Source organism: Lactuca virosa, chromosome 4 (assembly GCF_052849685.1).
Source record: "Lactuca virosa cultivar CGN04683 chromosome 4, Lactuca_virosa_CGN04683_v6, whole genome shotgun sequence".
Classification (NCBI taxonomy): domain Eukaryota; kingdom Viridiplantae; phylum Streptophyta; class Magnoliopsida; order Asterales; family Asteraceae; genus Lactuca; species Lactuca virosa.
In genome coordinates, this window is record NC_136429.1 from 167,750,660 (window position 1) to 167,763,553 (window position 12,894).

Here is a 12,894-nt window from a genome sequence, read left to right on the forward strand (position 1 = left end):
GGCTTCTTTGAAACTTCCGTAACAAAATGATATTTAGCGATCATAAAGTTAGAAGAAATTGTCGATTGATAGGTTGATTGACTATTCATATAATTAATTTGTTTTGCGGAATAGAAAGTTTAGTGTCAGCCGAGTCTCATGGTTATGAAACCCTATCTTGGCTATTTTTTAATTTTATGTTAGCCCTTTGCTAACCTTTTATAATAAAAAAATTCGTTGTTCGGAGAAAAATACGATAAATAGATTTTATAAATGCAACCTATTACTTTTGTTCCAATAAGCAATATTTTTTTTCAATCGCTACTTGAAATGGTTTTTCGATTACAATTTTTTTTAAAAACTAAAAACCCGATGTTTCTAAAAGTTTGTACTTAACACTAATGTCAACAATTGAATTAAGTCACTCTCAAGTCCCAACCACTGAATTAAGTCAATTAACTATCGAATAAAATCATTGTGTTATATCATTTTGATGATTTTATGTAACAGATCAATCAAATATATCATAATCGACAAATTGTGCCTAAATAATTTGAAAACGATATATAGACACTTGCATAATGGCGGGCCCTACCTCTTTTAATATTTTGTACTAAATATAAAGAGTGGCGTCAATTGTTAATTTATTATTTTCTTTCATTTTCCACTTGAATGCTCTCAATTTTCTTTCGTGTCCTTAAAGTTGGGTAACAATATATGAACAACATGATGGTACTATGGGGCCAATTTTAGAGGAGAGTAAATGTAACGTCTTTTAAACACTTTCTAAATATTTTAATAAAATCTGTAAGTAAAATCCAAGTTTTTTTTTTTTTTTTGGTTTCGATTAACTCAGGCTGATGTTTTAACCCGACTCCAACTCAACCCATATTCATGCATAAGCATTTTAGGAGGATTTTAGAATGATATAATATTACTTCACATGTTATTGATTTAAGATATTTCCCTTTAAAAATTCAGGATACGGACAAAGATATGCATTGACTATATACTTCAAAAATCAAGGTCTCAAATCCTCTCTAATAAATGGAGATTTTTTTTGCCATTTGTCATAATATCATTCAATTTGTCAAATTTCATTTTGTAGTGATTTTGAATTAACTTTTTTTTCACATGTCATTTTATTAATTTTTCTATTTTATTAAATTTCATATAATATTTTAATGTACTGATTGCAATAAATATAATAATAAATGGATATCAATTCATTAATGAAGTTATCTTTTAATTTCAAATTTATCAAAATTAAAGATCATTAGTTTCTTTTATTTATTTAAATTATTTGTTTAAATTTAAAAGATAAAAACCATTTATATTATAATAATTCATTATTTTTCTTATTTTCTTATTAATTCAAAGTTCTCAAATATTTTTATCTTTATAATCATTTTTTTTTAAATTAACCCATGTAATACATGGGTCTCACAACTAGTCCAATAATATACCATTTATATTTCAAGATTGTGGAAATGCATTTTTGTTTACTATAAAAACTAAAAGTTACCACACCGTTTATATCACATAGTAATAAAAATAAAAAAACAAAAACCTTAAGAAAATTCTCATTCAATACACTGAATAAATAATAATGTTAGATATGTTTTTACTTAATAAATTACATTTTTAAATATGTTTGACAAAGAGTTTTTAAGAAAGTTTAAGTTTTAGCTCTTTAAAAAAACTTAAATTAAATAAAAACTTTTATTTTCGATTACAAGACTTATCGTAAACAAAAAACTTTTAATTAACTACGAAGTTACTTTAAATTACTTTTTTATGAGATTTTAACTTTTATTTTTTATATATTTTATGTCAAATATACCTTTTAAAAAACCTACAATTAATTTTCAAGAATACTTTTATTCAAATAAAAACGACATTTTTAGCTTACAATAACCATCAACCCACTATTAGCTATCTGCTAACATGCTCCAACCAGATTTGGCAAACATTAATTTTATATTTATCCTCTATTGCAAACAAAACTTTTATCTAAAGAACTATTTTCATTCAAATACTATTGGTTTATAAAGTTTAACTAACGACTTTTATTAATGAAAGACTTATTAAATGGATATATGTCTTATTGACGGATTGATTCTTAGAACTCTACCTTTGTCCAAGTAAATATTTCCAAATTAAGGATGGGGGCAACTTGGAATTTTGCTCAATTTCATATTGTTAATGAACAGTGACAGCCTGTCTCTTAATTGCTCTCCTAGGCATCAAAAACAAACCAAATACCCATTTTGCCCTTTGAAAATTTGATCATATATCTATCTAGGGTATGGAGGCAGCGCCATTCTTGAATGTCTCAGAAACCCCCAAATTACCATGTTGAAGAATCTTTGAGTGGGATTGATGTGATGTAAAATTAAAATGTTAGAATAATAATAGTATATGATAAGTTATCTAAATGTATAAACAAGTCCAAAATAGTGTAATTTAACTATGCAAACATCAAAAAAATAACAATCAAAACAAATATAAAAATACGTAAATATCCTTTAACATACTATTATTTTTTTAGAAAATTACACGTGTAACTATTCTTTTAAGTTTATTTTTTCAATAATTAATCAAAAAAATAAAGATTTTCCTGTAAAAAAACAACATCGTTTTGGCATTTCGTAAATACTCCACGGCATACACATGGTTATTTGTGGGAAAATGTTTATTTTTGGGCTAATTTAAAAAAGTTAAAAATAATAATTATATTTGTCATTTGCTATTTGCTATTATTATCTAATTAAATGATCATTGTTCTTGAATTCACACATTTCATGACATTCATGACTAAAATATGCACCGACTGGAAGGTTTAGCACGTGGACTGTAGAGCAACCTGGATTTAGTGCTACTGTACTATACTCTATGCATTATGTACAAGTTCAAATGCATCATTCATCAAGGTTAATTTGAAAATCCTTGTTGCGATCTTCATTTACGCATTAATGCGTATATATCTATATCTATGTATGGAAGAAAGAAAAAGTCCTAAAAAGCACACCTCTTTAATTTCTTGATCTCTGTCTTCTTCAATGGCAGCAAAACCCCATGTGGACAGCACTAAATGCATTGGAACTTCCAATTTCTGAAAATTTCTCTCACATACTGACATTAAATTTCAACTACCCACATCAGATTTCATCCTTTTTCTTCTTTCGATTCCTCCAAATTCATTTAAAAAACCAAATCTTGATTTCAAATAAAAACAGGGGAGAACATTTGTCTGTTCTCTTTCTTTAAAATACTCCATTCTTGACTTCTACTTCCTAAAGATTCTGTTTATCTTGTTGGGTTACTATCAAGAAACTCAAACAAAAAAACAGAGCATTTTAATGGCGATTTGCAGGTTTTATTTCCTTCTGTTCGTGACACTTTCATGGAGTTTCTTCTTCGCAAATGCAATCCAACCTTCACAAAAACAAGTCCTCCTGCAACTACGAAAACAACTGGAGTACCCGAAGCAATTGGATATTTGGCTCGACACAAATAATGATTTCTGCTACGTGTCATCACCACAAGTCAATGTCACATGCGAAAACAACTTTGTTTCAGAGGTAAAAATCATGGGATTTGCTTCCGATCAAACGCCAAAGAAGGTAAATTCCGGTTCTTTTCATGGGTTTCCGATTCCTTCACAAACACTATCTCAAAACTTCTCAATCGACTCTTTGATTGCCACTTTATCAAGATTAACAAGCTTGAAAGTTCTTAGTTTGGTTTCTTTAGGAATCTGGGGCCCACTTCCTAACAAAATCCAACGATTAAACACACTCGAATACATTGATTTGAGTTATAATTTCTTGTATGGCTCAATTCCTCCAACTCTTTCAAGAATGGTGAGTCTTCAAAGTGTGAATCTTGATGGGAATTTCTTGAATGGTAGTTTTCCGAAAGGCGTTGACTTGTTATCAAGTTTGACCAGTTTAAGCTTGAGCGAAAATGGGTTTTCTGGTGATTTACCAGATCTACAAGATTTGCCAAACAGTTTGATCATTTTGTATCTGAATAACAACTCGTTTTCTGGTCAAATCCCAGTCAAATACAGTCAACTCAACCACCTTCAAGAACTCGATCTTTCATTCAATTCACTCTCTGGTGTCCCCCCGTTTTCTCTATTCTCATCGTCATCCATTACTTACTTAAATCTAACATCAAATAAGTTGTCCGGTTCACTTCCGGTTCACTTACAATGTGGAAACAAACTCGCAAGCGTCGACATTTCACAAAACCGATTTACAGGCTCATTGCCGTTATGTTTAACCAACGAATCCAACAATAAAACCGTTAAATATGACGGGAATTGCCTCATGATTGATGTGACACGTCAGCATCCAGCAACCTATTGTGTAGAAGAAGCTCGAGGGGTAGAAGTGGAAACCAAAGATTTCAAAGATTCACCACATAGAAGGAATCCAGTAATAATTATTGGAGTGATTTTAGGGAGTATTGTGTTTCTGGTGCTTTTGGTATTAGGGTTTGTGGTTCTTTCTAAGAAGCTTTGTGCTCGAGGCGTATCTGAACAGAAATTGCTGCATAAATCGGTCCAAGATTACTCTGTTACTGGCTACCCATCCGAACTTTTAACCAGTGCAAGTAAGGCTGCTTCTGTTTTACTTAATGAACTTAATGGATACAAACTGTATATGTATATAGGTGTTTTTTTTACTTAATGCATAATACAAAATGTTTCTTTTAAAACTTAATGCATACAAAATGTTTTTTTTACACTTAATGCATTGAGAATGTCTAAATGAGTATTAAGTGAGGGAAGGAATCTGTAAACATGTCAAAATTGATTTTTGGGAACACGAAAATTACCAAAATGCCATTGTTCAACAAACGAAGTGGACTTTTTGACCCTTTAAACCAAATGACATCATTTGCATTTTGCAAATCTCAGATTATTTTTTTTATAAATGGTCCCCACCACTCATATTTTAGGAAAATGATGTTATTTGGAAAAGATTTTCTTTTAAAGTTTTTTGCGGCCTTTTGTGAGTAAAGGTAACGGCAATTAATGTCGTTGCAAAATTGATTGTAAGTTTATGTAAAGGGACAAAAGGTGGCCACTTCATTAAATGTGTTCATTTTTGTGATTTTCGATGAGATTTCATTTAAAAGTTAAAAACACCTTCAAAAAAGAGTTTTTGAAAAATTAGACCTATGTGATTTTTGGAAAAGTCATAAGTCAATAAATTGTTTTTATTTTATTTTATATTTATAAGCTAGCCAAATATTTTTTAACTTATTGACTTATTGACTTTTCCACCACAAAAACTAATCCAAACATTTTTTTAAAAACTCCTTTTGAAAAAGTCATAAGTTAATAAGTTATTTTGTCAAAAGTAGAGTTCAAAAAACAATGCCAAACACCCATAATCATGAATTGAATTTTGATTCGTTTATTTTGTTAATTAGGATTGGTTTCAGAGACTGCAAAGTTGGGTACAGAAGGAATCCCAGTTCACAGATTGTTTTCTTTTGAAGAGTTAAAGGAAGCTACTAACAACTTTCATAGATCTACCTTAATAGGGGAAGGTTCAACGGGCAAGGTACAAACCTTAAAGCACAATGTATGCATTCTCGACACATTTAATATCACTTATTATACATATATACTTTTATCCAGATCTATAAAGGGAAGCTTGAAAATGGGACAGACATTGCAATAAGACATTTGACAGTGTCTAAAAAGTACACAATTAGAAACCTTAAATTAAGGTTGGATTTGCTTGCGAGGCTTCGTCACCCTCATTTGGTTTGCCTTTTGGGGCATTGTATTAGTGGTGAAGAGCAAGATAATGGTGAATCAAATAAAGTGTATCTTGTGTATGAATATGTTCATAATGGGAATTATCGTTCACTTCTTTCTGGCAAGTTTTTTTTTTTTTTTTTTTTTTTTTTTTTTTTTTTTTGTATATAAATTGTGAAATTGGTTATTCCTTTTTATACCATTATGATTGGCTCTAATGGGTCATAATGCTATAAAGAGGACAAACTTAAATAAAGAGGACAATTTTATTTTTATTTTTTTGAGTTTAGGGGACCCTATTTGAACAAAAAAAAAAGTTAGTGAAGTTTTAGTGTTTTATGCAGGGAATGGTAGAGAGAATGTTGTTCTTAAATGGGGAGATAGATTGAGGATTTTAACTGGTGTGGCTAAAGCTGTGCATTTTCTTCACACTGGACTCATTCCTGGTTTTTTTAGTAATCGATTGAAAGCAAATAATATTTTGTTGAATGAAGATGGGATGGGAAAACTGAGTGACTATGGGCTTTCGATTATAGCAGAAGATATTAAACAAGATGTATGAGAAAATAAATATTTTATCATTATTACCTTTAACTTGAGCATTTAACTGCAAGATCTGACTTTTTTTTAATGTTTGTTGTTTTGTAGGCGAATGGAGAAGGTGTTGAATCATGGTAAGGGATTTTTTTGGAAAAAAAAAATGTTAATTTTTTGTCTTTCTTCTGGATTTTAAGAGAGAATGTGTGTTTATTTTTGTAGGCAAATGAAGAACTTAGAGGATGATGTCTACAGCTTTGGATTCATTCTACTTGAGTCCCTTGTTGGGCCTTCTGCTGCATCTAGAAAAGATGAATTTTTGATGAATGAGATGGTATTTTCTTCGAACTGAACTTTCTTAATTCTACCAAATTATGTTTTTTCATTTATTTGTTTATTGTAGCATCCTACTTCCATTTCTTCGTATTACTTTATAAAATTCTACCAAATTATAGCAATGTCATCCATATACAGAGCAATTTCCATCACTATAATTGAGTAGATTTTTCAAAGTATAATGTCTTAATAAGATAAACAATATAAAATCTACGCAATTATAGCAATGTCATCTATATACAATGCACCACATCTTACACCATGTTGTTATGTAGAAATAAATGAAAGTAGGTTGCTATTTATCGTTGTTAAACCTAGAGCCATTTTGATATTTTTTACAGGCTTCTTTTGGAAGTGAAGAGGAACGGAAGAAAGTAGTGGACCCTGTTGTACTTGATTCCTGCTCACAAGAATCACTTTCGGTTATAATCTCCATAACCAGAAAATGTTTTTGTGCTGACTCATGGGCAAGACCCTCTTTTGAAGACGTGCTTTGGCACTTGCAATATGCTGCTCAAATTCAAGCTGGGACCCAACAATCTGCTGAAAAAGTTTTATTCATGGGCTGTTGATATTTGCCTTGTAGTAATTGTATATAAAATAAGCTATCACCTACCTATTAGAGACCTTTATTCCAGTATTACTCTTTCTTTTTGATGTATTAAATAATTTAGACTTTTATGAATGTAATTGTATATATTCAGTTTATCCTGTATCTTGATGGGACTTGGTGTTGTTTCTTTTTGACTTAATATACAGCGATGAGCATAACGGATTAAGTAAGAGGAGTGTTTTTTTATCCATTAAGACCTTATTAATTTACGTTGTTATCCTTAACAAAACACTTTTTTTTTTTTAATTCTTAATATCTATTCAAACTCACTCATTTTCTTCCTTAAAATTTTTTATTATATGCCATGTTAACATTTAAGTTTTTTTTTTTCTAATTGTTTTATCATGGACATTTACAATTTCAATTTGTAGCGATTTTCAAATAAACAATCAATTATTATTCAGCATCACCTCTAGATAAAAGGGTAAAATGGTCAATCTTCAATCCATAAAAGAAACCTTCTTTGTCGAACACTTACTCCACACATTCATCATGTATCCATTATTCTTCCAGTCATTTATCTACTTAGCTGTTCATCCATACAACATTTAATGAGAACTATTAAAAAGAAAAAAATCCCCTTGATATTTGTTTGTTTGATTAAATTTATGATTTATGTGTGGTGTTACTTTTTGTGTGAGTTTCATCTTGTAGAAGACGAAGTTGAGTCAAATCAAGCAAACGTGATTGTAAGTGACTGTTCATCTCTATCACATGCTTTGTCATGTTAGTGATCCATAATCTATTCTCAACGTTGGTTTCCACTTTCAACTGTAAGGCTTCAGGCGTCCTTTCTACCTGCAGTGCACAAATAAAAAAAATAAAAAAGGGCATATAAGTAAATTTATTTCATTCTTCTTTAAAAAAAAAAAAAAAAAGGTAATGCATCATCGAGTGAGAGTGCACCTCCAAATCAATAATCTGTTGTTTCAGTAAGTTGGCACTTTGATACTGATGAGTAATTTGTTGTTGTGTAGAAGAAGATGGTAGAAGAAGGGTAATACTTGAATTAGATGGATCATCTTGGTGAGGATATTTTTGGAGTAATGATACGGGCAAATTAGTAAATTTGCGTTGATGATGTGGCAAGGGGAGGAGTGAGGAGTGTGGGATCACAACCATATTAGTAATAAAACCTGCATGTATGGATAATAATATCAAGAATGTCCTTTTTTTTTTTTTAGGATTTGTAAATAAATTAACAAAATAAGGTTGTTATTTTTTTTTCTCCTAATTTATTGCACTACTCCCTGTACTAACTACTAACTACTCCTTGTCCCTACTTCCCCAGCATCCATAACCACCCATAATAGGCCATAGAAACTTAAATTATTATAGGTTACGTAAGAAATAATTCAGAAAGCAATAATGGAGTTGGGGCCTAGTTATTGAGCATCTCCAGCTACAGGAATCTATGAAATGTTGGTTTCTTGGATGGATTGAATTTGACAATTTCATTATGGGCAATATTGACAAATCACATAGCCAGGGGAAAATTATTTTTTGGGCCATCTTCAACACGAAGATGCATTTTGTGTAATGGAGAAAAACATTGTTGACTTGAAGACTATGAGAGGTCTTTGTGTAAATGGTATAACGTGTTACATAATCCTTAATTTATGGAGATGGTAACTGCAATCAACAAAGCACATGTTAGTTATAAACCTCCCTATAGGCAAGAAAACAAGAACAATTTTGCTTAATGAATGCCACGGAGACGTAAAAAAGATTAACTCCTATTAAAGAATAAAGATATGTGGTATTCACAAGATATTTCAATCACTTTTGATGGGTGGTCAAGCATCAAACACAAACCACTTATTAATGTCATGCGTTGGGCTGTACGCGAAGGATTTTTCTTGTATATAAAAAACAGGAATTCCAATAGCAAATTATTTGTTCAGAGCTACTGAAACACAACAATGAATAAGTAGGACAAGCAATGTCCTTCAAATCATGACCAACAATGTAGCAAACTAAAAGGCGGATGGCAAGGAAATTAAAAAGATACATAAACATAAACATATTTTTTGGTCTCCTTGTTGTGTTCATACATTGAACTTGATTTTCAAAGATCTTGTAAATGAGTTCTATTGGTTGACAGATACATTGAAGTGATTGTTAAATACTTTCTTAATGACAATCACGTCTTGACAATTTTTTTATAGATAACTCAAAGTTAGAGTTAATAAAAGTGGCAAAAACAACATTTGCATCTAATTACATTTTGTTGGAAAGGTTAATGGATTGTAGAGAGACTTTTTCTATAACCATTGTCTTTAATTATTGGATGGATTTAGTCGATCAAGGAGATGAAAACACTTAGATTTTTGGAACAACGGTTGTTGACACCATCAAAAGTGAAGAATTTTGGGAGGACGTTGAAAGCATTTTAGCTCTAACAAAATGAATTTTCTTGTTGATCAAATTTTGTGATCTCAACTTAAGAGGATCTTGTTAGCTAGCTTTGCTTTATTTTTGCATTTCTATGATACACATTATCTTGAGATGTTAGCACCCGATAGAATTACTAGAAAATCTTCTGGTTTAGACAAAGAAATGGTACTTGGTGTTAATTGCAAAAGCAATTTGCAACATTCCACATGAAAAAAGGTTTTATTTAATAACAACAGCTCAAATAGATGCATTGATCATGGACATGATCGATTGATGGTAAAGGTACGGTTTAGAAACTCTTTTACACTCATAGTCAGTGTGAAAAGAAATTGCTTAAATTGTAAAAGGGCATACAAATTGGTGTTTATCCACTCAAATATTTGACTATAATCACGCTTTTCTGAAACTTACAAAGCAGGCCCACAAAAAAAATAGGATATCGTTTTTCTTACTTTTCCGTTAACTGTATTATATACGTTTCATGTTTTGGATATGATATTTCCTACCAGGTTACATGGTACACGTTCCATGTACCAAAATCACATTCGATATGAACCTACTTTCTTCGTTCAAAAATTTAGAAATTCCCGATCCTCGTACTGGAACGTTCTGCATTCCATGTGAATATGGACCAAATAAAAGGTATGCACGATGATTGTCGATAGGGGAAGTTGCAAAAAAGTTGTCCCAACACACATGGGTTGACAAATTGGGCTATCTAACGACCTCATCATTTTTATGTGACTAATGAATTATGTTGCAAAACATTTTCTAGGAAAAATTGTTGTCACAATAACAAGAAAATTTTCCACAAAGAAAACATTTCAATTTTCATGGTATATCCGAAAAGGTAAGCATAGAAATTTCATTGATCACAGAACTAATTTTCCTATTTTCTTCACCACTATAGCATGAACTTTCTTTAACTAAAATAAAGTAATAGTGGTTAGTTGATTACCTTTGTGATGATTAAATCTTCGAATGATCACACCCTCAATAACATTCCACAAGCAAGCAGTACAATCCTCAGAAGCAGAAATAAGACCGGATTTACAAAAAGTCAATGCTGTAATAGATTCCCTACAATTCCAATCGCATCAATTTATACAACTTGTTCACAATTTATATAACATAACCAACAAGCATAAAAAGTAAACACATACTTATGTCCATTCAATTCCAATTTTTGATCCTCTGAATCAAAGGAAGCCTCCTTCATCAATCCAACATCAAATGGGGTCATAAATATCCTTCCATCTGCACTTCCAGAAAACAGAAATCTCTCCAAAGGGTCAAGAACCATTGCAGTTATCGGTTGTGGAAAAGACCATGTTTGCAAAAGTGTCCCTTTTACAAGCTCCCATACCTATTTATAAAAGACATAATTTGGAAACATTTAATATATCAAAGATGCACACAAATACCATTATATTATAACATCAAACATGAAAATGAATTCACCTTGCATGTGCCATCAAGTGAGCTTGATACAAAAACTGATTGAGAGACAGCTGAAGATGGTAAGAGTCCAGTTATGAAGGATTTATGCTCAGTTGAAACACTTAGTGATAAATCAGAGGATTCTAAGTTTTTATCATCTAGTAAACTGTCACGAAAATGAGACCACTTAGAATTTTGGTGACTGAATAAGCAAATTTTCAGATAGTTTGTTGTGCATATGTCATAAACCCTTAAATAAACCATAAATGTTGTTACCTTATCATAGGCCAGACAACTATCATTCCATCTTCGGATCCAGATATAAGTAGAGAAGCATCATTAGAAAAAGCCAAACAAGTTATTGGCGAATTATGTGCATGCCAAGTTTTTAGCAGTTTACCACTTATAACCTACGAAAAAATTCAATCAAGAAGATGACATTTGGGGGAAAAATAACCTTGATGTAGTGTAGTAGAAGATTATATACCTCCCAAATGTAGAGATTTCCAGAAATGGCTCCACCTGCCACATATATACCATCTTTTGTGCTTGAAATCGGCCCAATGGCTTCAATGGTATAGCTCCGTAATGATGAACGTGGCTGAAATCATTTAGTACGAATCAACGTAAGAATTTGGTAAAAACCCCAAATTGAAGACCTTAATACCAATAGGAATTATATGCAGCATTGGAATTTTTGGATAATACCCTAAATCGAATTAATCGTAGGAGTAGTACCTTAGAGAAAGGCCAGGTGAAGATGACGCCGCCAGCGACGGAGCCGGGGAGGTGAATTTGAGAGGCAACCAAGTACTGATTTCTCAAACAAGTGAGCCCATGGAAGTGTGAAGCACATGTGGGTATGTGAAGAAGATAATCCCCTGTTTCTATGTCCCAAATCGTGAGTCCTACCGTTAAATTCTTGTCTCCGCAAACCACCAATGCTTCCTTCATGCCTCTCTCTTTCTACTCCCGGTGAAACCCAGTTTGAATGCTGTGATTTGGAAGGAGAATTTAGGGGTTTTAGTGATCGGGTAGCAGGGATATCTGTGGTTACGGCGATCCCCTGTCCGTTTGCGTGCCAATGGTGGTACGCCATGTCAGGTGTGAAAACTGTAAAGGTGGAATGCGTGAAAGCTGGAGAAGGATTACGAGTATCCCACACAAATTTTGATGTTTAGTGCATACGATTTTGACAATCTATGCAATCGACGATGGTGACAATCACATTCTAAATCACGTAACGCTTCTACACTAGTCATATTTTTAGGGGTTTTGTCTTCAAAAACTTACGAACTTTTGCTTTAGGTTTTATGTTTTAAATGGCCCATAATTTTATTTTTTTGTGTCTCATATCAAAATAACCTATTAAGCAAGTCATTATATCAAGTTTGTAGGTAAATGATTTTGCTTAATGGTTGTTTGGAAGTCTTAATTTTTTAATTAAGACATACTTTAATTTTTTAGATTCAAAACGTGTGATGATCTCTTAACTTTTGTCTTTCATCCTATATGAATAAAAACAATGAGCGTGATCTGAAAATACTCTAATTTTTCAGCAAATCTTTTTCCCTCTTCTTTTTATATTTTGTACGACCATCTCCTTTTTCCCTCTAACAGTCCTACTGCCCACTTCGAAAAATTCAGATTATGTCAAATAGCCCGTAAATCTTGTTCAGTGTTCACATGGACTCCACTTGGAATTATTGAGATGATGTGGCCTAATTCCAGTACTTTTTTCTCCATTTTCAATGGAATGTTCTTTCTTCCCTCCCTCGTCTTCCTTCTATTATTTTGACAACCACCCTAC

At 31.9% G+C, this 12,894-nt stretch overlaps 2 protein-coding genes across 3 annotated transcripts; one reads left to right on the top strand and one right to left on the bottom strand.

Annotated features, from left to right (window-relative positions):
* Positions 1 to 2,953: 2,953 nt before the first annotated feature.
* LOC145107694 (Leucine-rich repeat protein kinase family protein) lies at positions 2,954 to 7,349 on the top strand. The gene is made up of 7 exons (XM_079044632.1): positions 2,954 to 4,602; positions 5,428 to 5,561; positions 5,639 to 5,882; positions 6,106 to 6,317; positions 6,410 to 6,435; positions 6,521 to 6,632; positions 6,976 to 7,349. The coding sequence occupies exons 1-7, from the start codon at positions 3,342 to 3,344 to the stop codon at positions 7,204 to 7,206; spliced, it is 2,220 nt and encodes a 739-aa protein (XP_078900758.1). The 5' UTR covers positions 2,954 to 3,341; the 3' UTR covers positions 7,207 to 7,349.
* Positions 7,350 to 7,621: 272 nt separating this feature from the next.
* LOC145107695 (protein ROOT INITIATION DEFECTIVE 3-like) lies at positions 7,622 to 12,308 on the bottom strand. 2 transcript variants are annotated; one of them, XM_079044635.1, is made up of 9 exons: positions 11,823 to 12,308; positions 11,572 to 11,685; positions 11,361 to 11,494; positions 11,106 to 11,250; positions 10,808 to 11,010; positions 10,603 to 10,724; positions 8,154 to 8,383; positions 7,877 to 8,045; positions 7,622 to 7,776 (listed from the first exon to the last, which is right to left on the bottom strand). In XM_079044635.1, exons 1-9 carry the CDS (start codon positions 12,036 to 12,038, stop codon positions 7,769 to 7,771), a joined length of 1,341 nt encoding a protein of 446 aa, XP_078900761.1. In that variant the 5' UTR covers positions 12,039 to 12,308; the 3' UTR covers positions 7,622 to 7,768. The 2 variants fall into 2 exon arrangements, with proteins under 2 accessions (XP_078900761.1, XP_078900759.1); XM_079044633.1 differs by having other exon boundaries at positions 7,622 to 8,045.
* Positions 12,309 to 12,894: the final 586 nt, after the last annotated feature.

Coding starts and splice junctions, on each gene's coding strand:
- LOC145107695 (XM_079044633.1), bottom strand. CDS start 12,038: ATGAAGGAAGCATTGGTGGTTTGCGGAGACAAGAATTTAACGGTAGGA. Junction 11,686..11,822: donor TCACCTGGCCTTTCTCTAAG/GTACTACTCCTA, acceptor AAATGATTTCAG/CCACGTTCATCATTACGGAG. Junction 11,251..11,360: donor GTTGTCTGGCCTATGATAAG/GTAACAACATTT, acceptor TTTTCGTGACAG/TTTACTAGATGATAAAAACT.
- LOC145107694 (XM_079044632.1), top strand. CDS start 3,342: ATGGCGATTTGCAGGTTTTATTTCCTTCTGTTCGTGACACTTTCATGG. Junction 4,603..5,427: donor CGAACTTTTAACCAGTGCAA/GTAAGGCTGCTT, acceptor TTTGTTAATTAG/GATTGGTTTCAGAGACTGCA. Junction 6,318..6,409: donor CAGAAGATATTAAACAAGAT/GTATGAGAAAAT, acceptor GTTGTTTTGTAG/GCGAATGGAGAAGGTGTTGA.